The sequence below is a fragment of the Siniperca chuatsi genome, linkage group LG2 (assembly GCF_020085105.1).
Source record: "Siniperca chuatsi isolate FFG_IHB_CAS linkage group LG2, ASM2008510v1, whole genome shotgun sequence".
Taxonomy (NCBI): Eukaryota; Metazoa; Chordata; class Actinopteri; order Centrarchiformes; family Sinipercidae; genus Siniperca; species Siniperca chuatsi.
In genome coordinates, this window is record NC_058043.1 from 24,108,028 (window position 1) to 24,134,591 (window position 26,564).

A 26,564-nucleotide genomic window follows, 5' to 3' on the forward strand; every position below is an offset into this window, starting at 1 on the left:
GAATGTCCCGCTGGCCCATCGGCCTAAAGCACAGCACCCAGACTGGACACTTTTTTCATGTCACCTTTTTCCCCTCTCTCACTTAATATTTCAGTCAGCCTCTACTGTCACATCTCAAGTAAAGAACCATAAAAATGTATATTTTTAAGTCATTGCTTTTCATTAGCATCTTACATACTTGTCAACAGCAAGGAAGGGTGATACCTCACACATCTTCAAGATGAATCCTAGTATAGGATTTTGCATAACCAGACCATCATATACTATGTAGCAGAATTTCCCATATCTACTGGACTCTTGGATCTTTGTAAAAATGCTGCAGGTAATCGCCCATGACAGACTCAGGACTTTTGCCACAGCAGGGCAGAGGCTTTGGAATAATCTGCCTCCTTATTTGAGATTGGCTGAATTCTTAAGATGCACACAGACTGAACACAAATACATACCTTGCTGTATTTGTGCAAATATTACCACTGTGTTATGTTAGCCTGAATTACAGAGTTTTGCCAATATGTAGTGAATGTGTGTTTGGAAGGTCCCTGTGTTTGTGTGTGACAGTTTTAGACAGACTGCTTTTAAAACTTACCACCAACTCCAGTTGTTTCTTTGTTTTTCCTCCAGGGCCTCTCCTTTTGTGCTCCCATCTCTGCGCATTAATGGAGTGACATCATACAACTCCAGATAACCATGAATTTTTCTTGGTGTTAAGATGTTTACAAGTCGAACATCTTCACCACAATTCACGCCGCCTGGAGTGAAATTATATCCGTTCATGTCCCTTTGCATCTGTTCATATCTTTCCATTGGCTTTGTATGCGTTCATGCTGCCTTTGAATTTTGCGTCTCATTAAATCTGAATGCATCATTAAGCATCGACCATCAAAGACTTCTTTATTCTGCCTTTTTTAAGCTCTGTTTAACTTATTCATTCTATTTTATATTCTCTTTTGTTGCTCAGTATATTCTAATCCTGACACAGCTATTACAATGTCTTTTTGAAACACATGAAAAAAGAAAAAAAAAACCTATGATTAAAGCATCATTACTTAATGCAAAATGCTATCCACTGAGCTCCTGCCCCCTTTTCTAGTGCCCTACTGAGCCATTGCCCTTTCACTTTGGCACACTTGTCACTATACGGCTGGCTAACACACAAGAACTGTGGAGTGTGTGCCACCTTACATTAAATCACACACATCATGCCGTTTCGTCACACTCGTAGCCCTTTGGCAAAATAAAGTCTGAACACAAACAAATTATAACGCAATACAAAAAACTGACCTTATGGTAGCAAGGAGGCATTTCAAAAACAGTAATATACAAATATATAGTCCATTTATCTAACATAAGCTTTTCATTTCATTTTCTTTTCTTTTTCATAATTTTCTTCAAATACAAAATGTCAGAGATAGAGAGCTAGATAGATAGATAGATAGATAGATGAGCTAACTACAGGGTAACTCATGCCCAATTAAAGAATAGTAATACTCACACTGAGAAAACTTAACTTCTCTTCATGTTTATTGCGATGGATTCTGTAACCTGAGTAATTCTGCCTGTGGAAGTTGTTTTTCCATGCTGTACAGATACAATTATCTGCAAATGACTTCCTCTGCAGGCAGGAAAATGAGCCCTGATATCTTCAGCTATGCTTACTGACTGCAGACACACAACAGGAATAATGTAAAGCAGAGCAGCAGCCTACATATAGATGGTTGGCAAAATCTAAGAAGCAAACCATGTCAGTATTTTCCTTTAATATCCCACGAGGTAATTTGTGCGTTGATTGTCACCAGTGTGAAAACAATCAACGCATCATTGACAGTGTTTGTTTATATGACAGATTTCCTCGTGTAAAGCCTCTCCCAAGGGTTTCACAGGGGATGGTGCAGAGATCGCAGCACATGTGAAGGGCCAGTGGTGCCTAAAGCTTTGGCCACTTGTCTTTAATGGCTCATCGGCTTCTTGATGTGATGAATAATGTCCAGACATTTTAGTCCTGCCAACTGTGAGGGCTGAAGTCACCAGTCTGACCTCTGTTAAGTCTGCCGAGAAGTGGGGTATTGGGTTGCGTTTATTATTGTGCTTATTATTCCAGTTTCATCAGTAGCTCATAGTGTTATTTATGTGTAGAAAGTGGACAAGACCTGGAAACACATTATCACATTTTGTATTTGCAAGTCATTAAAGTGATTATTTGTCAGAAGGTAGACTTACTCAAAGTAGTGTTACTGATACATAGACATTAGCAGAAGATTTGAGTTCTGTAATAGGAGATCTTTTAGCAACCCCATGGGTTACTAGTCAAATCTCATGGAAGCAGTGTATTTGGACAGATTGTCACGAAACAATGACATGCATTAAAGCCTAGGGGTGAGTGTATGATAAGGTAAAAGGTAATCGACCACCTTCATGTACACGGAGGAGTGAACACCTGAATGAAAGAATCAAGGCTCTCTCAGGTCTCATCTCTTTTTGGTAATTACATACACATTCCTGCAGTCGACAGACACTTCGCTTCTGTCCCCACTCTTTGTCATACAGGCTCATACTGTACACACACACACACACACACACACAGGCTCATAAATATTCAGCCTCTTACATCTTCAGAGACCTTAATAAGCTGCGGCTTTTCTGGTGGTGTGTGTGTGTGTGCATGTGTGTATGTCTGTGTGTGGCTGCAGTGTGGCTGCAGTGTGGGTAGTGTCTGGAAGAGAAACGTCCTCTGCCTTCAGGGACCAGTGTGATACGCGAGATCCCCCCACACACACTCGCACTCAGTCACACACACACAGAGTGAATTCCAAAGGAAACTGTTCACAATAAGAAAATAATAGCCAATGTAAACTTTGGAACAGTGGAAATATCTATCTTGACCTGGTTTCTTTGTGGTGAGGTAGCCCAGCGACTGCCCTACACACACACACACACACACACACACACACACACACACACACACATGCACATAAAAAAACACTTCATGTTATCTTCTCCACTCAGAAGCCCCTCGGTATGCACACTGCATCCATGACCCAAGTAGAAAGACACAGTACAGTACAATATGATGCATTATGTATAAAGCATTCTCCACCACCAACTTTCAGTAGAATTTACTGGTGGTTTGAGGGGTTACGCAAATAAATGTCACATGTTGCCTCTTTCTTCAGCAAATCTTTGCTTCCATGTCCAGTAATATATGGCCATGCAGTATGATTTAGAAAGCTGAGAAAATGCACACAATCTCAAATAGATGGTAACATATTGACCTCACATCTTCATGTTTCATTTGCTATGTGAAAACAACTGAATATGTTATTACAAGACTAAGCAGGAGTTTAGACCGAAAACAGCCCTGCAATTAAGACAACGCAAGGCACTGTGTTGGTGGGGGTCCGTAGCTTCAGGTACCTGTGAGGCATTGAAATATGATCCAGGAAGTCCAGTCAGAGTATGTGGTTTGTGATGCCAAAACACTATATGTAATACAGACTGGATTTTAAAACTCAACAAAATATAACACAGCGTGATAAAACTATTTTATCTTTGATCACAACAACTGCAAGTCAGACAGTAGAAATATGTTCACTTTACAGAGTAATCTACTAGGAATGTGTGCTTGCACATATTTGATTGGCCAATGCAGCACATTGCCAGATGTCATTGCGCTGAGGTAAAACTGCAGCCTTCAACCTTTTTACCGGAGCCCCCAGCATTCAAATTCAAATGAATGAGAGGGCTGCATTTTTTCATGTCAGCATGCGAACATGCTCAGAGTGACAATGCCAACATGCTGATGCTAAGCAGGTATAATGTTTACCATGTCCACCATCTTAGTTTATTGTGTTAGCATGCTAACATTTGTTAATTAGCTCTAAACCTAAAGAACAGCTGATGATGATGGGACTGTCATTAGTTTTGCAGGTATTTGGCCATAAACCAAAGTATTGGGAAAATTGAAATTTTGACCTGATGATGGCGATAGATGAAAGTTTAAATGATCACCAAAGTCATTAGGATTCATCCTCTGGGCACTATGAACATCTGTACCAAATTCCAAGACAATCCATTCAGTAGTTGTCAAGATATTTCACTAAAAGACAAAAATGTCAACCTCATAGTGATGCTACAGGTAAAGTCAGCGGCTCACCAAAGCCAGTAGGATTCATCCTGTGGGGAACCTGGATATCTTCACAAAATTTCATAGAAATCCATCCAATAGTTGTTGAGACTGAGACTGAGAGACAGTTATTGTCATCCCCAGAGCCACACCGCTAGCATGGCAAAAAATAGGTTTAGAATCACACAGCAATTGTACAGAAACCCCTTGAAATGCTTCTAATATTATACTGTTTTTTTATTCCTCTCCCCAGGGCTTAGTGATAGAACGAATTGGGAGGAAGCCCCTCCTCATATTTGGTTTCTCTGCCATGGCAGTGTTCTTCAGCCTACTCACAGTGTTCCTCAACTTCCAGGTAAGCCACTCTTCCTCCTCTTCACTGACCTCATTCCAGACATACTGTAAGTAATGCACATAGGTGCTCTGTACTGTACTATATATATATACATATGTGTATGTATATGTGTATATATATATATATATATACATATGTGTATGTATATGTGTATATATATATATATATATATATATATATGATATTATATATATTTCTCACATTGTGACACTGAAAATATTGAACGTTTGTGCATCAAAGTACCAATGTCTTGCTTAATGAGCGCTGATCAGCTTAACTTGCACAAGACAAAAAAAAAGAAAAAGAAAAGTAACCTCATACAAATGTTTTTCTGGGTTTAATTGGTGTTAATGTTGGCTGCTTAAACAAAAACAAAATAAAATATAGGATGTAGCCGCTAATTGTTCATTTTTCCTAATGTATTTGCTGTGATATTCCTGCTCAGAACTAAGTTGTAACTTAGAGATTTTCCTCCAACATAATGATTATGGTCATTGCAATATCACCTCTCTCGCTCTCTTATCCCAGGACAGTGTGTCATGGATGCCCTACCTCAGTTACATCTGTATACTGGCTGTGATTGCATCCTTTTGCTCTGGACCAGGTAAAACATACTGACCTACATTACTAGCTGAAATCTTCTTCCTTTTTTCCCTTTTGTCTTTCTTGATTTTTTGTTTTCAATTTTGCAATCCTTCCTCAGTGCTCCACTTCACTTGAAACTGCACTTAAAAGAGACTGAATAAATATTCTGCAGATTTGATCAGATTGCCTAATTATATTTGGCTGTAATTTAGCCAGTAATAATCAATGTGAGTCACCCAACTCTGGTCTTCACTTTTAAAACTAGGAAAGGGACATGGAGCTGTATTTCAGTGCTTTAAACAATCGGAATAATGTGTGTTAGTAAATAGAATCGCAGTCAAAGATGCTGCCATATATTAGCACACTTAATAGGAGCCATACACTATATATGGTATGGTACTGCAAATCCACAGGGGACAGTGTGAGTGGACACAGTTGGTCTTGGTGGGAGGTTGACTTTGAGTTTCAAGGTGAGGCTATCGCTGTCAGCACACATATACATCCTGTCTGAATAAAAATGTCTCCAGGGACCGTTGATCCAACAAAGTGCCTCAGTGTATCAGGATGAGATGAGAACAGCGGAGTAGTAGAAAGTGTGGAAAAATGGAGACTTCACAATTATCACGTAGAGAATACTGAAGGAAGAACATTTGATTTTTCTAAACTAGAGACCTTCTTTCTTTTAAAAAGAGAAGAAAAAGAAGACATAAAATGGTGAGATGTCCACGCACACAACTGCAGGCTGCACAGCGCTGCTACTGTCCTCTATTATAACAACTCCACTGTAGCTTTTAAATGTTCAGTGCCTTACTCAGGTGCACTTCTGTGGTAATTGTTGAGGGAGGACAAATCTTTTCTTTCTTTCTGTCCACTGCGCAGCAATGATTTATGGCCTATTGAAACAAATGAAGCCCCTCGCTGCTTGGGAATGGTGAATGACTGGGAGGGGAAGACACGAGGGGAAAAGCTTGTGAGTGGATAAGGAGCCACAATTGCTTTCAAGTAATTTCGCTATGGAAACAGTGGCCCAGATATTTCAGAAGTTTGACGTAAGCAGAAAGATTACGTGGGTCTATGAAAGCTAAAAAGGGCAATTTTTGTTTTTGATATGATGAATTAAAGGGCATAGCTGCAGTATCTTTGTAATAGTGCTTAGTTTTTGCTTATCAAATCAGACACTGACTATTTCATATCTTGTCTCTTGTAAAAGGTGCATGTTTTGTATGAAATATTTTGGTATATATTCCTGCTATGCATTTTCATCTACCTGCCCATCCTGAACGTTTATGACTATCTGTGTGTTGAACTACAAATTACCAGAGAGATAAAACACTCATTATTGTGTGAGATTAGTCATGTTGTGTTAGAGATCTCTGTAAACAACCAGTGACATGAAACATTGTTTAGAGAAGGCAATTTTACTTTCCAATTGCCAGCAAATCTCACATTTTTATAATTGTATTCAGAGGAGGCAACATGTCAATAATCAGTCAGGTTTTGTAACACTCAATAATTATTTAAATCTTACTTTCAGTTGAAGGGGGTCGGCTACAATATGCGTGCAACCTGCAATTAAAAAATAAACTTCAGTGTGCAAAGAAGCAGCATCTTTCATTTCTGTTTTGCACACTCAAGGCCGCTACATGCTTTACAATGTTTCTTTCTTTCTTTACATCCTCCCTTCTTTTCACGCCAGTTTACAACCATCAAACTATCAAACTAGAGGCCATAGTGTGTGTGTGTGTGTGTGTGTGCTTGGTTGTGCGGCTGCAAAACAGCTAATTAAAAAGAAAAGTTTTGCAGAAGGGCCCTTCTTAACTACCAGCTGCTAGTGTCTTGAATGACAATTTCTTAGCAAATTACTTGGCAAGATTTGGATAAATGGTTCTTTTTACATGATGCTGACATGGATAAATACACTGTCTGTGGTAACAAATTTCTTCTGTTGTATCTTTGTAATGCAGAGGCTGGTTTGCTCTGAATACAGTGTTGGCCACTGTATATTATGCAAACTTCCTTCCTTTTGTCCTGTGGAGGTTCACACTGAGGCAAATGAGGTTTTAGATCAAGGTAGTGGGTCTTTATCAGTTTCCATGATAGCAATGCTCCAGAAAAGAATGCCTAAAGGACAAACAGCATCTGTTTTAATTTCTTCGCTATGTCTCAGATCCCTCCTTTGAAGAGCCTTTGGACTTGTGACTGGCCACTTTGTCACCTGCTGAGATGATTACAGGCTAGAGTGAAATCTTGATGCCGATAAGTGTAATTTACCACACGTTGTTGCCCTTTGCAGCACTCAGGCCTGCAGCAGAGATTGGGAAATTGTTTTGGGTTGTGTGAAAGCCTGTTGCTAATTTGAATCAGCCACTGTAAAAGTGTAAAAATGCATCAGCTTGTGTTTAGGTTTGATACCGCAGAGCTTATGCTTTATTTTCATGCAGGAATATACAAACATTAAGTGAAATGCAGAGCTTCCACTGACATGTTTTGAATGGACTTTATCGGCTTTGGTAATACACTAAACAGGAATGTGCCTGTTTGTGTGTTTATACTTTAGTACACAGGGGGATATATATACAACTAATTGATTACATTTTTGCTTTAAATCATCGATAACTGAACAAAACACCTCTCAGGTCAGGTATGGTCTGTCTAAAAGTAAAGTATGTCCAGTACAATAGCGCAGGGTTGGAATAGTGAAAATTCAAAAGAATGTGGTGTGGTTGCTTATGATCAAAGCATCTACACAACTCCTTCAACACTCTTGAAAGTATGTTAAGTGCCGGGGCATGAACAGCTGTAAAACAACTCCTCTTTGACATCTCACTTTCTGACACAGCCAATGTCTCCTCCTGCTATCAGAGCTGCCATGTCCAAATACATGTCTGATTAAAATCAATGCATATCTGATTAATACCTGCTCTGCGTGCATATTATTACCATGTTTTTACATATGAAAGCTATGTTTCCCCCTTCCTCTGTGAATGTTCATAGTATACAATGAATACACACAACTACTTGTAATGATACATGACTTAATTTCAGAACCCTACACATATTAAAATGTGTGCCTCTTGAAAATAAGACTTAATGCTCAGTTTTATTCATACAGCACCTTCAAGTGTTGAGATGAAAAATCTCCCACACTGGGTCAATTTCAGCGTGTCTGATTCACTCAAAAAGAACACATACCGGATTTATTATGTAATTATCTCTACATTCTCTCATTACACATCTGTGGCCACATCATTATTACCTGTTTCACTGTATGCTGTGTTTAATTTATTTTCAAAATCATGTGTAACAGTCGGGGGATGAGGCAAAAAAAACAAAACAACCTCAGGCTGGACGAGTTCTGTTAAAGGCCTCTGCACCTGAGAGTAATATCACAGGTGGTCACCCCCGTGTCTTCATGATGGATGATGAAAAACCTGGGGAATGTGGGCAAACTATTCAGATGGTAGAGCTGTTGTGAAGCAAACTAGCAAACTCAAATTCAGATAATAGTGGAGTAAAATGCAACAAGATGTAAGGCAAAATGGAAAATAGACAACTCGTAAAATAGTAGCAATTTCCCAATGTGGCAGATGCTTTGAATTACAGGCTGCAGTTTCTTATTAACTGGGCTGCTCATTATTTGAGATACTGTTTAGATGGATTGATAGTGAGAGTAAACCCTATAAAATTCAGCACAGCATGCATCTCTATGGCACCACTGCAACAAATTACTGCGGTCAGATAAAATCCAGGATAAAACTGCCTTATTTTTATTATTAATAAATCCAGCGACAAGACAGAACTAGCAGTAAATGTATCATATTAACAGATATTGTTAATGTTATTGTTTGTGTAGCTTATTCCTCAGTGCAATAAAAGCAATAAAAAACACATCAAAGCCACATCATGCATTGGGTGGCATTTTCTCTCATTATAATGCAGTTGCAGTGTCATTTCAGAATAAACTACACTAGCTATATTCATCGTGGCACCAAAATGAAAGTATATAGCTTAATGGGTTTTTTGATGACTTTGGGTCCACTGCCCAGAGGCCTACTTTATTTGAGGCTTTGACTATACAGCAATACTTGATGGGATGGGATAATTGTTGGTTTTGGTCTAAAGATAAAATAATCCCAGCATTATCCTTCAAGAAAACAGCCTTGTTTTCAGTTTCAGACAACTGCACATATTTAAATTATTTTTAATAATGTGGAATAGGTTTCACCAAATAAGTGTGCATTTAGCTTAAATACAGTATAAAGGAGCACATAAACCCTTAACATGACACTCCAACAGTCGCCACCTGTAGACTTTTAATTAGCACGGGCAGCTGCTGGATCTCGAGGAGAGAAATGTTTGATTTTGGATGTCAGATTTTTCACAGGTAGACAGATTTTTAGATGGTTTGAGTCAGATGATTGACAAGTGGAACTGCGATCTGCTGAAGCAAATACACTCTTCTGCCAAACACCAGAGCTAGTGAGGAGTACCTATGGTGCACATATATGTAGTCAGTGTTAATTGGGTCCATTCACTGCTGGAGGCTGTAACAGGGGTCACTGTATAGGTTCCTGAAGCTAGCCATTTGTTCGGCTGTCACCATAGAGACAGCTGAACAAATGGTATGGAGATCATACTTTGAACTTTTAGGGCATGGAAATAGTTACATTATATTTGCAGAATAGTTCCTTTCCTGTATTTCTATTTTCTTGCTTTCCATCGATCAAAAATGTGGTTTCCAGAGTTTTTACAAGTTCTTCTTTTAAAAGCTGACATTTAGACTTTATTTTGGACAATGAACTAAGTTGCCATTTTAAAAAAGAAATCAATATTGTTTTTGATTTAAACTCAATTCAAGGATTCTTTTCTTTTTTTGCTTCTTCCAGCAGGCCAACACTGTCATCTCATTAACTGGAAATTGTTGATTCTCTCTTTCTGGCTCTACTGTCAAGTGTGTCATATTTTGCCACCTTGTCAAACCAGAGAAAACAACTCTCCCCGAGCCATTTCACAACCCTTATAATGCTGGTGCATACAGAATATATGAAAAAGTCCAGATATAACAAACAAACTAACAAGACCAGATACAACTGCTCTGTTTCTGCATTCTGCATGGAGAATGGGATGACAGTTGGTGTTTTGATGAGCCTTGTATACATTTCAACAGCTGGAGCTGTTGGTGTATAAGGACTCACACTGACAGAGGCAAGTGAATAAATATTAACCTCCTGAAAAGTGAGATGCAGGGTAGAAATATATTCCTATTGGTTTACTTCTAGTCCTCAGAGGGCTGTTCCTTCCATCCTGTTGATAAGTAAATAGCATAGCAGTTCCCATGTGGGACAGGAGAGGCTGAGACTTCCCCCATTAGTTTGGGACCAGCAGCTTTTTCCCATAGTACTGGTGTTTCTTTAAATGGTTATGACAGTTTTGTGTATGACCATTTTAAAACCGTTTTAATTTAACGTATTTCACAGCAGAGATGTGATGACAAACACCTGCAGTGTGATCTCCTTCCATATGTTCAGTTTTACTTTAATTATTGAGAAACTAAAGTTCTTCTTTGCTTTCTTTGTTGTCATGTTGTTGTAGAGATTTTGAAGATGGGGGTTGTAAAGTTTTATGTGCAAATATATTCACAATGTATTATCATATCATAAATGAGGTCTAGTAATATATTGTATGCAGTGTAATCCTCTGGTAGCCATCTCATTGAAAGCAACAATATTCTCGGCTTGTGTCTCACTCTTCAGCTACATCATACTTTATGGTCCTGCAGCTCTTGATGACAGCAGTGGCTAGTTGTTGCTCCACAGCATGAATTACTTGGATTTAAATCTCAACCCTTGTCCTTCCTCTGTGGACGTCATTTGCATAGCTTTTTTTTTCTCCCTAAGCGGACATTTACACTGAAAACAGCCCTGCATTAAAACAGCCAGGGGGGGCAGCATTGATGGGGGCGTGTTGTTAAAATGTACTGGTGAGAGAATGAAATACAAACCAGGAAGTAGAGCTGGAGTAACATGTGAATGTGTATGGCTTATCAGACACCAAAACACTGCATTTACAATGCTCACAGGATTTTACGACTCTGGAAAGTTATCACAGCGGAAACTATTTCATCATTTCATGACGATCACAAGGTACAGTAGAAATATGGCATTCTCGTTACAAAGTCATCTCCCAGGAATGTGCGCCTGCACGTATTTGATTGGCCAACGCAACATGATGTGACGTCATCCGAGAAGACGCTGAGTTGCCGCAAAAGCTGAGCCAGGTTCAACTTTTTTGCCAGAAGACGCTGCGTTCTTTTGTGCTTTTTCTTCATTAGGCTCAAGTCGGTCTGACTCGAGTCTAATGTGATAAAACATGTCAAAATCTGAAATTTAGGACCAAATTCTTGCAATATGACTGCTGTTACGACCCACATCTACAGACCAGCCAACATTTCCAACATATCTGAATCGCTATTTTGAATAAAGTTTAGGGGGAAAAAAACACACGTGCATACACAAACCAAAATTATGGAAGTGAAAAAAACATTCAGAATCAGAATCAGAAATACTTTAGGGAAACTCTTTGTTACAGCAGCTCGCCTTTACGTCAGTGCACACAGGAGAAAGTACTAGCAAAAAATATAATACAATACACTATAAAAACTGTAAAAGTACCAGGTGGGTATAAGTATAAAATAAAATAAGTGTGAAGTACCAAGTGGGTTTACAGTAATACGGTATAATAATACAATGTAATAATATAAGTAATAAGTAGTAGTGCAACAGCAATAATGGAGGTATGAATAATAAATAGGAAAAACTAAATATTGCACAGGAGTATTAACACAGAATATTGCACAATTATTTCAAGTATGGCAGAGATGTAATGAGCAATGTCCCGTTTAGTGACCTAGGGTCATACAGACTAACACTTAGAGGGAGGAGTTAAAGAGTTTGATGGCCACAGGCAGGAATGACTTCCTGTGGCGCTCTGTGGTGCTTTTTGGTGGGATGAGTCTTTCGCTGAAGGTACTCCTTTGTGTGTACTCCCAGGTACTTGTAATCCTCTACCACCAACAACATAAGAGCAGCACAGGTGGATGCTATATATACTAATTTCTAGGATTCACCACACATTCGTCACGCAAAAGAAGATTTATTAGATTAAAGATTTATTTAGATCCATCTTACACAGTGTGACATATAATAAATATGCACGATTGTTGCTGTCACGCAGTCTAAAGGCGCCTTAAGACTTGCAACTCACTGCAAGCATGAGTGTTAATGTGTCTGTATGTGTGAGTAAGTGTGTGTTCAGCCAGAGTTTTCACCTGCTTTGTCAACAGTGCAAATCTAATGTGGAGAAAAGTCTGGCAATGCGAGACCAACACCACAGATACTCGGCACAGTGGGCCTCATTCATAAAGGTATTGTACTTTCACATCTGATCATAATGTGTAAATGGTGTGTGCTCATTTCACAGCTGAGAAATCATATTAATTAATCCTGGCGACTCACTTATCATGTAAAACAGAGAGTAGACTGTTGCCTTGGATGAAAATAAACATTTCGCACCCGTGTTGCTACCCCTCAAACCTAAAACCTTAGTCTGTGTATTGTATCTGTGTTATTTTGGTGGGTTTGTTGTGTAACTTGAGGAAGCCTGTGCAGTTTTCCTGTTATATTTCATAGTTCACATTCCACTGAGAAATTAGCATTACAAAAGCTCATATTCTTCCTCACTTTGGGTATGGTACAAACTCATTTGTCCTCCTCCTCATTTTTTCTCCTTGTCTCACTCAATTGATGTCTTCCCTCCAGTGAGCCCACTAGAGATTAAATTTGTGATGTAAAAAAGGGGAGCCCTTCTGTTCTTCAGCAAGAACATAAGGGTGAGGGATCAATGGAAGCTGAAATCGAATGTCCCTCACAGCCGAAAAAGAAAGTGCTGTCACCATAAACGTTTCTCTCTTTGTGCCGATGACAGACGTGTTCCTTATCAATTAGGGCTGATATGTTTTTCATCTTGTCTTTATTTTGACAACACAATCCCCACTATCCACACGAACAATGAAAGCAGAAGATTTGCAGTGGAAACTTTACATTTTAAATTTGGACATCAAATTACATTTGTAATCAGGGTTTTTTCTTTTGCCACAGACCACCTACAGTGGCTGACCCATGCAACTTCCCACCCACTGCAGTGAATTGTGAGATACACACAATGCTGAAAGCAAGCATTCTGTACCCTTGCTGGAAAGGAGGAAAAAGTAGACAGAATATTACTTCCCTTTGTTTATATAAATTGGAAATGAATTTAAATTTGTTTTGCGGGCATTTTAGGGACTTCATACTTGATTTGAGGAAAGACAACATCAAGGAGAAAACATTGTATTTGAAACCGAATACACAGGTTGTGTCCCAACCTATTCCCTTTCGTCTTTTTCCCTGTGATCCATCCGATCTGCTCCTCCTAGATCAGGGCTTGCTGCAGCCATAGGCAGTACAGGCAAATGCTGTGGGCACTAGGGTGCTAAAGGGGCGTACGACAGAGGGAAAGAGGGAAAAAACAACGTAGTGATACATGAATATTAAGTAGGCATGAGTGCCCTTCAGGTTGTCAATAGATTCTGATTACTAGCAATTTTCATAGCTTGTTGGCCGAGCTGCACAGTCAGACTGCTTCAAATCTGAAAAAATGCCCTTGCCACTATCACCTTAATAAGCCTGTAATAAAGACACTTCCACCTGTTGTAAGACAATTTTTTTTTTCAGTTAAATACCTATAGCCATCAGCAGCAGGAATTTCTGCGTTATATCTTCTGCAATCTAGGTTTTTGCAAAGTTTGCACAAATATATATGTGTGTGTGTATAAATACACATATACGTATACTGTATTACTTATATATATTATTTTATTTCATTATCTATTTTGTTCTATTAACTAATTAGTTAAGTTAATTTTATTCCTTTCATTCATTGTCTATTGTAATCGTAATTGTGCTTTGGCAACACATGTCAAATGGCATGCCAATAAAGCCTATTGAATTTAATTGAATTGAAATTGAGAGAGAATTTTCTTATTAAGTTATATTTGAAAATAATCACACGACGTCAAGTTGCTGAACTCTACTAAGGATGCTACTTCTTCAGAGCAGGACTTAACTTCCTACACTCTCCCTCTGCAAGTAGTACAGTAGCAGTCTTCTTTTGAAAATTAATTACACCACTGTTTTACAACACTCAAAATGAAATGACCTCAGTTGGCCACCACATCAAGGATCATCCATGGGTTAAATCTATTTTTCTAATCACGGTGATGGGAATTTTTTAATATGCTTGTTATTTGAGTTCGAAGGGCAATAAATAAAATCACAGCTGTTGTGTCACATTTTAATCAGTGCTGTAGATGTAATAAAAGTTTTCAATTACATGTAAATTGAATTGTAAAACTTAGTTGGATCAAATATGCACCACTCAAGTTCTGACTATAAGCTGATAAATACGAGTTGTGGTGTAAACCTAAATGGTATTACTGTTTTTACTACAATTTTGTTAACTGCCTGTGCATGTATTTATAACAGAAAAGCAGAATAAATCCATCATACGAAACACTGAGTTTTCTGCAGTTCATCTGCAATGCACACTAAACTGTGCAACAAATTAGACTTTTTGAACAAGTGCATTTTTGCTGGAGTGCTATGGATTTTTTTTGCAGTCATTGTGTTTACAGTATGGTGGAGCAGACCCTGTGGTCTTGTCATAGTTGGATGCTGCATTCACTCAGTTTTCCTGAGAGGAAAAAAGATCATAGTTTAAAGAAAGACAGAGAGGGGGTTACAAAATGCTGACAGACAGGCCGTAGAGGATATAACAGAAGACCATTGAACAAGATGAATCACCTTTCACCTGGGAATGTGGAAATAAACACATGTTGGGCAGCCAGACTTGCTATTGTGAGAGTTAGCAGGTAATGAGAGATACCAGGGGTGAGATGTGAACACGTCCTGACAGGAGTGGCATCTGCTGCTTTTTAGGAGCCACAAGCAAAATATACAGGAACAGAAGTGATGAGATGAGACTCTCTGCAGAGTGAACTCAAGCCAAGGTGAAACTTAATAATGTGTGGCAGTCAGTATTAGAACATGATTTAATTAGAAGAGCAAAAAGAAATGAAGGAAGAGGTAAAGGCTGATGGGCTGAAAATCTGAACACCTGAGTTTATTTGTGTGTGGGCATGTATTTGTGTGTTTGGTGGCTCCAATCATCTTTCTGTTTACCATGGCATTTGGTTAATGTCTTGTTATTTATCTTTTCTTTATAGTACACTATGCAATTTCTACTATTTAATATGCCTGTCATGCCACACGCTTTGTGGTTTGAGTATTTAGACTTATGAGTGAAAACTCATATCAAGCACCCATTCTAATGTGCACCTTGCCACAGTGACATTTAGCTTAAAAACATAAATCATAATCATAAATCTCCAGAATTACATGTAATTCTCAGTTGTCTCTGGTTTGATTGCATCCCATATACAAATGGATCTTCCAGAAGAGTCCTGATTGTTCCTTGACTAGTTTCCCCCACAAATATTGCTGTGCTTCCCAAGGTTGATATCGCCTGTGAGATCCCTCTGTGTACACAGACCCCTGAGCGGTGTTTACTAAAAAGCAGGAAACCATGTTTTCTTCACACGACCGTGACATTGATCTTCTGCCAGGAGCCTGTCTTCCGCAGGGAAAGATTTATACTCCTTGGGGTCCTGAAACATTTGCTATGGAAGAGTACACTTGAGGATTCATCCCTTGCTCTACTTTACTTTTTCTACAACCTTGGGTACATTTGAGAAGGGCATGAAATCACCTTGTCACAACAACAAGGCACTAAAGCCATTTTTCGATAGGGGTGGAGATACTCACATGGAGCTGAACCGCGACCTTTCAAGACGTGCTAGCACGGTGCGAATGGTTTTCCACAGCACAGCAAGGTAAAATAAGTTGTATACCTTGATGACACGTTATAGGTGTGTTGGTTCGCAAAAACCGCTGTTGAGCCTAACCATAATCTAACAGCTCACTGTGGTTGTTTCTTCTTGTACCATTCCTCCCTGCAAACATTTTAACCAATCTGCTGTATAAATAATGTTGACTATGTCCATATCTTGCTGTGTAGACCAATTTTCAATGAAGAGTAGCACTGCTAACCAAGTTCCGCTATCATGGTGACAAACAAATTGTATTCCTTATAGCTGCTTCACAATAGAAGCTTCCCGCTAGTTCACTGATTGAAAGCTTTAAATGGGAAGTAGCAGCAAGACACTTTCTGTTTGCATCAGCAGTAACTTGACACGACTCCATCAGTAAACAGTAAAACAAGGCTGATATCTGAAAGTACAAACATGAACGTAGGAACTCCAAACCACAGCGATTCAGTTACAAGTTTTAAAGGTACTGCGAGCTGAACACAAAAACAGTGCCTTTCTCTAGTCACCAGCACCAGCACCAGGATGCTTCTGAGGTGGGACGTTTATTCTTTTGTGACTGCAAGCTCCACATGTGCTCAACAGTCCTTGAAACAGTATCCTTCTGACTTACTGTGCCCATCCCCAAGCAACCTTGGTCTTATTGTCTCTGGATTTTAATCCTGGCCTTCCTCTCTCCCTCCACAGTTAACTCCACAATCATAGTTGTTGCTGACAGGATCTTCGAGGCTGTTCTTTTTATTCCACAACCCAAATGACCATCGGCAGGTGAAACAGCCAGTGTGATTAATCATCATGTTTTCTGTTTCCACGGACTGCCATGTAATATTGTTTCTAATCAGGGCCACCAATTTGTGCCACGACTCTGCTCTCTCCTGGGCAACACGGCAGAAACTCTCTCCTCTGGTTTCCATCTGTAATCCAAGCTGAGAGAGCAAATGAGGAGTTGGAGATCGTGCTGCAGTATATTTCTTCAGCCAGTGTTTTTCTGATGTGAGCAGAATGTGAGCTCAACTCCCTGCAGTTTTCTGCCACAGGCCCTTTGCCTTCTGAGTGTCAGACATGCCTCAGAGAAAACAGGTTGAATTGGGTGATCCAGCACCTGAAAAGTTTAAGTGCTGTTGTTTAGCCTCAGCAAGGGCACTGCCAGTTTTTGTCTCTACATCAGGTTAATGAAGGTATGGCTGTCACCATGGGGTCTTCCTCTCAGTGTTACCATTTTGTGTAGAAATAGTAGTATTTGCCTTTGGCAAATAAAAAAGTATATTACAACTCCACATTTCAAAGCACAGTAATTGATTCCTACTCAAAACCATTCTAGTGTTGGTGTCATGGACTACGACTGATTAGAAATGACACGATAATTAAAATCTGTTAAAACATCTTGTAGTCTAATTACTTTGTGGTGATAATAAGTTTGTGATAATTTGTGATTTTTGTTGTGTATACATAGGAAATACTGTATATTAAAATATATTTTTAAAAACGGACTTAGATGGGCAAAAAATGTACTTTCGTTCTCTGAGCCAAGATGCACATTGAAGAGAAAAGACAATGAAAAGAATAACGCCATACCACCTACTTAAACAGCGTGTGCGTCGCGGAACCTCTTGCTTTTCATTTCGGCGCCCATGTTAACAGGTTAGCAGTGCATGAGCCACGTCAGTGGCGCAGCTGCAGCACACATCTATAGATTCGGTGTGTCGTGTGACGTACATGGTTCTCAGCAAAAATAGACAGTGAAAACGATCTGTTGATAGTCATATTGACACCATACCGGCAACATGAAACCTTTTACTACAGTTTCAATGTTTATATTTGTGGCGGTTTGGCCCAGCCGTAAGCCTTCTGGCTAACAGCCGAAAAACGAGTCTACAGCCATGCTAGCAGCTCTGTGAGGTTGTACTTAGGCACGGTGCTGCTTTGAGCTAAATGCTAACGTCAGCATACTAACATGCTCAGTGCTTACATGCTGATGTTCAGCAGGTATAATGTTTACCATGTTTACCATCCTAGTTTAGCATGTTAGCATGTTAACATTTGCTAATTAGCACCAAACACTAAGTGCAGCTGAACTTACACTTAACACACATCGGTTAGATTTACCAATATAATAAATATCGTAGAAAAGGTTTCAGTCGTAGTCATCTGGACACTGTTTTCAGAATTTCGGCTCCCATCCGGAAGTCATTCTCAATTGTGAAAAAATGGGACGGGAACTGTTCCCGAAACGTCTTGATTATGAAAACAGTGTCCAGATGACTATGATTGAAACCTTTTCAACGATAGAACACTCCTGGACGAATGAGGGACTACACCGTAATATAATAAATACATTTTAAAACATCTTTATGTTCTATCTGCAGTGCTTTGGTGATGGCGTTTCCATGGCAGCTTGCTACATAAATCCCACATATCAGCTGCAGCATCCAATCACTAATAGATTTTCAAGAAAAGGATGTGTTTGTCTGATAAAAGACTTCTGTATAGGAATCCTCTTTACTCCTCGCTGAAATGTCCTTAATGATGGTGTGGAACGCAATTAAATTTCAGGATACATGGAAGCTTTCTGATCCCTACCCAAATATGTGCCAGCACATTTGAATGTGATGCAGTTGAAATAATGTTTATAATAAATAGTGCTACAGTGATAAAGATATTTTCTAAACATACAGTGTTAGACCGAGATTATTATTATTATTAATTTTAGTTTTTTTGCAGCTGGAATTTATTTGAGGAATAGTATGGATAATGAGCTTACATTTACTAAAAGTACGAGTTGATGTTGTATAAAGTGAGTTTCTCTAAAAAAAAAAAGAAGCACAAACACAAGATTTATCCATCAGCCTTTATATATGGCTCCAGATCCCTGCAGCTTTGCTATATATATAAATATATCTTTGTCTGAAGATGATTTATCACTCTGTTTACACAGAGCGCTGGTTCAATAGAAGTTGATCTGCTGTAATGACATTATTTATCTGCTAAAATCAAGTGCGATGAGAGCAGCAACACCCTAATATTTTGCTATCAAACCTGGCCTGTCAACACAGTTTCTCAAATTAATGTTCCCCACTCTCAACTGTGTGCAACAGTTCAGATAATGTTCTGCTTTGTCACATCAAAATGAAAAGTGACTATTCGCATTGGCTGTATTTTTTTATTCTTACAGGTGGTCGGTGCATTACAGTAGCATTGTACCTGTGCCATAAATACTCTGATAACATTTGAGTTACACTGTCAGTGTATTTTTCTACATATGACATTAATGACGGTTTTAAAGTATGTGAAGCTTTGAATTTAAAATCCAATAAACTAATGCTATGTTGCTGCAGATCTCTTGTATGTACACACTGCATGTGCACGTTTCTGCAGGACCGTCCTAGTGTTTGTCATTCTGCTCATGCTGCTGTATGTGTGACATGGATGTTTCATGTGGGAGGGCAGCATTCTGCTTGTGTGACATGATTATCCTATTATATAATTAGTTTTTATTTATAGTGTGTGTGCTGTTGTTGGATAATATCACAAGCATACATCTGTGGCAAACCACATGACTCAGTACAAGGGCAAAGGTAGTGCTTCTAAAAAATCCTTTTAGATTGAGGGAAACAAATCAGAACCATTTATTTGTTAGAATAATGTCCCAGATTAAAAACATTGTAATATTTTAATATTCTCATATTTATGACCATTTTGTAGGGTATTTAAAATGTGGCTTATAATCCTAACCTTCTCTCAACCATGAAGTAGGATTGCTGGTTCACTGATAAACTATACAGATGAGCTGTTTAAAACCCCTGTCAGAACCAATTGTGAGTGAAAAAAACAGTAGCCTCTGGTGCTGCCTTCTCACCGCAGTCCTGTCATCTGTGGCTCTTTGCCTGAGGCACAACAGATCAAGGCTCTGGCGCTGGTAAAGTGTGGCAGACCCCCTGAAAATGTGATGTCTCAGGAGGTCAAGCTGAAACAGAAGGCAGTGCACTAGCTCTTGTCACAAATCCAAACCAAAAAAGAATCGCTGTGTAATTTCTGTCTGATCAACTTTGTGCTATTATGTCATTTGGGGCTGCTGATGTGATTTAGATCTTCTCTAATTGGTCTTTTAAATCTGTCTCCACCAATAATTATCTGTTTACTAAATAATCATTAGTAACATCGTCCTTTAATCAATTTCTGGTCCTCAAACTCCAGAAAATGAATGGTCCGCTTATGTCATATCTGATGGTGACAAGCAAAATCCTTGTAGATGATTTTTAAATACCTTGGGCTAATATCAGAAGCTCTAATGTTAAGTTTATATATTTTTTATTATTTGCTACTGCTGTCTGTGTGGAGATGGTGTCTGCCTCCCGAACCCAAACTGGGATCTGATTCCACAGGAGAGGAGCTTGATAACTGAAGGCTCTGGCTCCCATTCTACTTTTGGAGACTCTAGGAACCACAAGTAACCCTGCATTCTGGGAGTGCAGTGTTCTAGTTGGGTAATATGGTATTGTGAGCTCTTTAAGATATGATGGTTCCTGATCATTAAGAGCTTTGTAGGTGAGGAGAAGGATTTTAAATTCTATTCTGGATTTTACAGGGAGCCAGTGCAGAGAAGCTTTTCCTAGTTCTTGTCAGTACACATGCCACAGCATTCTGGATCAACTGGAGAGTCTTAAGGGACTTATTCGGGCAGCCTGATAATAAGGAATTGCAATAGTCCAACCTAGAAGTAACAAATGCATGGACTAGTTTTTTGGCATCATTTTGAGACAGGATGTGCCTGATTTTTGCAATGTTACATAGGTGAAAGAAAGCAGTCCTTGAAGTTTGTTTCATGTGAGAGTTAAAGGATAAATCCTGATCAAAAATAACTGGGCAATGCCATCCAGATTAACTATATCTTTAGATAATGTGTCTTGGAGGTGTTTGGGGCCAAGTACAATAACTTCAGTTTTGTCAGAGTTTAACATCAGAAAATTGCAGGTCATCCAGGTTTTTATGTCCTTAGGCATGCTTGAAGTTTAGCTAACTAATTAGAACTGAGTATCATCTGCATAACAATGAAAGTTTATGGAGTGTTTCCTAATAATATTGCCTAAAGGAAGCATATATAAGGTGAATAGAATCGGTTTAAGCACAGAACCTTGTGGAACTCCGTGACTAACTTTGGCGTGCACAGAGGACTCACCGTTAACATGTACAAACTGAGATCAATCAGATAGATAGGATTCAAACCAGTTTAGTGTGATTCCTGTAATGCCAATTAAATGTTCCAGTCTCTGTAATAGGATGTGATGGTCAATGATGTCGAATGCAGCACTAAGATCTAACAAGACATGTATAGACACAAGTCCATTGTCTGATGCAATTAAAAGGTAATTTGTAATTTTCACCAGTGCTGTCTCTGTTCTATGATGCACTCTAAATCCTGACTGATAATCCTCAAATAATTGTTATTTAGAAAGTCACACAAATGATTGGCAATTGCTTTCTCAAGGATCTTAGAGAGAAAGGGAAGGTTAGATATAGGTCTATAGTTGGCTAAAACCCCTGGCTCAAGAGTGGGCTTTTTAAGAAGAGGTTTAATTACAGCTATTTTTAAAGACTGTGGGACATACCCTGTTAATAAAGACAGATTGATCATATCCAGGTCAATAGGAGAAAAGCAGTCTAAATATCAGGTTTTACAGCTGTTTCTAAGGTTAGCATAGGCGTCCTCTGTTATATTGAGACACAGCATTGATTTAAATGCAGATGGAATTGCTTCCTTAAATTTAGCTACAGCACTATCAAATAGACATCCAGAGTAGGAGTTTTTTCCTAATAGCGTGTATTCCAGTAATAAGAGTTCAAAAGTTATTAAATAATGGTCCGAAAATGAAGGATTCTGTGGAAAGACTGTTAAATGTTCAATTATAATGCCATATACCAGAACAAGGTTGAGGGTGTAGTTAAATCAGTGAGTGGGTTTATGTACACTCTGACAAAAGCCAATTGAATCTAATGATGAGATAAACGCAGTACTAAGGCTATCATTTTCAATGTCTACATGAATATTGAATCATTAAAATCAATAATTACTTTATCTGTTTTATGGACTAAACATGATGAAAACTCTGAGAATTCAGATAAAAATTCAGAATAAGGACCAGGAGCACAGTACACTATAACAAATATAATTTAAATTACAGGGGATGAGGGATCAATAACCAAAACCAATGCCAATATTTAAATACTATTTTATATTAATAAGGTGGACAGTGAATCCAAGCACTGGCCGTCACAACCAGCTGTTATTACAACACATACACAAATAACCACAGGCAACTGCTCTTTAAAGGTACAATAGGTACAATTTTCACATTGATCAATAATCAATAAACCTGAGCCAATAAACCACTATTATCTAATCAAAGCACAATAAAAGCATACAACAATCAGCAAGCATGTGATGCAGGTGTGTGTGTGTGTGTTACTGGACTTTGATCGGATTAAGCACAGTTATGGGTGCCACCGCAGTGGTGGAAAACGAATACAACTAAAGGCCCAGTGGCTTGGCACGCAAACACACAACTCTGCCCAGACACAAGCCTCTTACTTGAAATCGCTCTTGGTAGCAATGTAATGAGTTCAGTCCGTTTGGGTTGTACTTAGGCATGGTTCAATCCAGCGGAGTCCTCTCAGGCTCGGATACTGACAGTGGCTGGGGTACCACTTTGTTAGCAGGTTCAACGGCAAAGCTGATCCTCGGGTGGCAGCGGAGGAAAACAGCAAAGTCGACTTAGTTTCTCCATGAAGAAAACGGTGGAATCCGTATCTTCCTTCTGCAGGTATGAGATCGTTATATGGTGTATAATGATCTCTTTCAGGATCCAAAAATGTATTCAGCAGCCACAAAAACAGACTGTTTCTCATCCAGCGAGTTAAGACCTTCAAGTTCAACGTTGATTGCTCCCTGTAGCAACTCACGTCACAGTAGAAAGACGGCAGGCGAAACTGGCGCACTGGAGTTTATAGGCTTGGTGACGACTTTTATTCAGTCAGACAAGCATAAAATACTTATTTGACTGATGGTTTAAGTGCAGCAGCACAAGAATTGTATTTACCTTGGTTAACAGGTATGAGCCACGATTGAATAACTATTTTATGCTTGTTCAGTTGTCTGACAACCGAAAAAGAAAAATATGTCAACAAGAATATCTGAACTGTGAGTTTAGCTTTACTGAAACTCACTTGTAATCAGCTGGTCACATTTTTTTTAACAGCCAGGCATCTTATTCAAATTAAGAGATGGTTTATTATCATAAGTAATTCAATTTAAGAGGATGATGAGGGCTAGGGGACCTGGGGGCCGGACAAAGGCGATGCAGGGGACCTCAGGCAGACGGCCCGAAGGCTGGACAGGTGCGGGGCAGAAAGCCTCAGGTGGACGGCCCAAGGGCAGGACAGAAGAGCAGAGCAGGTCAGGAGGGTGACCAGGAGGCAGGGATGAAGGGCTGAGCACGTCCGGGAGATGACTAGACGTGCGGAGCAACTCAGGAGGTCAGCGACGAAGGCGAACTGGAGGCTGGCAGCGAAGACAGAGGCCCTTTGGAGGCCGGCGGCGAAGACAGAGGCAAAGGCAAAATCCTCTGGAGGTCGGACAGGATGGCAGCAACAAAGGCGGAAACCCTACCAATAGCCCAACAATATACCAATATACTAATATTCTGTGAGGCTGCAGCTTATTCAAAAAGGGCCACATGACACGTAACCCAGATAAGACATAGCTTATTATATTATCAAGAGTGTCTCAGCTGTGAATGATAATGTCTCTCTCTTCCATCACTTTATCTTGTTGTTGTTGTTGTAGTGCGATGTTTCTAACATATCATCTGTTCATGTGTGAATTCAAACTTTGAAATGCACAATGTGCAAACTCCATGAAACCATAGACCCTTAATCGCGTTTTGTTGCACAATATACTGTACACACGCCCACTGCAAGTCACTAGCAGCCGAATCTCTCTTCCACCTTCATCTTTCCTCAGTGCTGGAGAAGTCGGTTGGCTCACTTGAGCAGCTTGCTCTTGCATAATCACTGCAGCAGGGGTTCATATAAGAATGCCTAAAGGGTTACAGTCTGATGAAATATGGTTGAAAATGTCACCGTCCATTACATTTTGAACAGTGGCATTCCTCTTGCATCCATAATCGAGGGGGCAGAGAAATTTGCAAATCCTGTGTACATGAGTCTTGTGTGTTTAGGAAAAGTGTATAGCTGCGTTCCTTTCTGCACAAACAGAGTCAGACTTGTGTTATTGTGTCATTAAGTGACAAAACAACACAGGTCATTCAAGTTGGCCATAGTTGGAACATAAATCTACTAATTAGACAGTTAAACCAGACTAATTACGCAGCAGCAACATTTTTCCTTTAACCTTACTCCTAAATTGAGACTGTAGTGTTTTGAATTGTTCCACAGTGCTCTCTATTGGGTTTGCAATAATCTGTCAGGATGAATTACCTTTTACATTTGAGCTCAGTTTTTTCGATTTCAGCCTCCTAGTTTGACGTCATCACCCACCAAAGCATCCAAATGTCAACATCTGCTCTTGGAGGTTTGGAAATGTTGGTTGCACATTGTACTCAGGGATAGGCCAGAGGAACTCCTGACTTTCAACAAGGGGGGCCACCACATTAAAATGTTTAAACTATGATTGTGGTATGTCAGCCCTTATTGAAACACAGTAACATAACTCATGGCTTTATTTACAAACTGAATTATTTAATAATTTTTTTACAAATTATTAATTTTTATTTTTTTAGACTCCAAAATTATCAGCAGAGCTTTTCACCTAAGGCTTGTAGCTATTTTGCATGCAATTTTTGTGCATTAAGTGGATTGTTTCTGGAGTGAAGTACACATATATTTTAATGGTATAAAAGAAAGTTTGAAAAGTTGTTTATTTTCATTTTACAAATCGAACTCATATGGATATACCCAAGATTTCAATTCAGCCAAATAAATTGCTGATTGTATCTTTGTAAGTGGCCATTAAACGGTAATATGAGCTTTTTCTGATAAAAGGGATTATGTCTTGTGGGAACTAAATAGGAGGAAGGTATATTTATTTTAACTTTGAAGTTCACTTTATAGTAGGAGCAAACAATGAGCAATCTTTTTTCACTCGATGTGGTTTGTAAGCACAGAAAGCAAAGCTGTTTGTTTCTGTTTGCTGTCAGTGGTTTGTTACAACTAATGGTCTTCTCCCTTTTCTGTCAGGTGGCATCCCCTTCGTCCTGACCGGGGAACTGTTTGAACAGTCCTACCGACCTGCTGCCTTCATGATCGCTGGCACCGTAAACTGGCTGTCCAACTTTGCTGTGGGCCTCTTGTTCCCATTTATTCAAGTGAGTTACCTCATCTAAATGTGGCACTTTTCTAAAATAAAGCGCTACATACACTAAGTCATCAATGGATTGTCAGCTAAACCAAACTAACATCAACTATGTTTGTCACTTCAACCTTGGCAGTCCATTAAAGTTGTCAGCTCCTCATTAATTCCTGCAGTGGCTACCTGCCACACCATGTTGTTGAGTTGTTGTGCTGCCTACTCTCCGCCAGCACCTCCACCTCCTTTCTGACTCTCATTAGTCAACATACTTGTTATTAAAAATAGCATAAATAAAGTGTGATATTTCTGTAGTCCTATCACATAACATTATGTATTTCATATCCTAATTATACACAACTACTGAGCCTTAATTGTTGCTCCTGAAAGCGTCAGTGATCTCTCCTAATTTACAAGCTTTTCACAATAATGGTTTGAACGTAATAATCAGAGTGTTCCTGACTGAACATGCACTGTACTTTTTGTTCCTTCTTAGTAAACTGAATATCAGTACTGGATTATACAAACTGAAAACAGAAATGAAAACTCCTGCTGGCAGAGCAGTGAGGAACAGCAGTTAATCCACGTGTTCCACCGGCCGTTTGCTTTTATTACTCAACTAGGATTATGAGGCACAGTTTTTATTTCCCTTGTTAGTGTGACAATCTCTGATTTTCATCTCATAACTGCAAGGAAATGGCAGTACATTAGATAAATACATTTTTAGATAAATACATTTTTGAGGAAAGATTTAAAAAATAACATCTCAGTGATAATAATAATATCCCAGTTTCTGCTTGAGAATTCACATTTTTAACAGAAAGCCTGCGTTATTAACCAGAGGTGTGGAGTTTGAAAGAAGTGGGCATTTAGGAGGCGGGGTTGCAGTCTAATGAAAGAGTTGCATTATGGGAAATATAGGATCCAGTGTTTTTAGATCTTGGGCCATATTTTGTAATTAAAGTCAGGATATCTTGGCATCTGCTGCTTCGATTTTGACCATTCTTTTTCAAATTTATCTCTTATGAGTTTTACAACTTTGTAAGTGCAATACTAAATCACCAGAGTCTTGAACCTTGTCAGAAATGTTTCAGATGTGTTTTTAGGCACGCATTAATTGTTCAATGCAGCTGTCTATAATGGCCCGTGCTTTACTCCCCTC

General features: G+C 39.1%; 1 protein-coding gene across 18 annotated transcripts in view; it reads left to right on the top strand.

Moving 5' to 3' along the window:
• Positions 1-26,564, top strand: part of slc2a9l2 (solute carrier family 2 member 9, like 2) — a 110,523-nt gene that overhangs the window by 61,797 nt on the left and 22,162 nt on the right. For 16 of the 18 annotated variants that reach the window (XM_044167442.1, XM_044167483.1, XM_044167396.1 and 13 more), the window contains 3 exons: positions 4,374-4,475; positions 5,004-5,079; positions 25,294-25,421. In XM_044167442.1, the coding sequence (XP_044023377.1) occupies positions 4,374-4,475; positions 5,004-5,079; positions 25,294-25,421 (306 nt within the window). Of the gene's footprint in view, positions 1-4,373; positions 4,476-5,003; positions 5,080-5,939; positions 6,818-25,293; positions 25,422-26,564 lie in introns of those variants that run through there. The other 2 variants (XM_044167535.1, XM_044167515.1) reach the window with 2 other exon arrangements.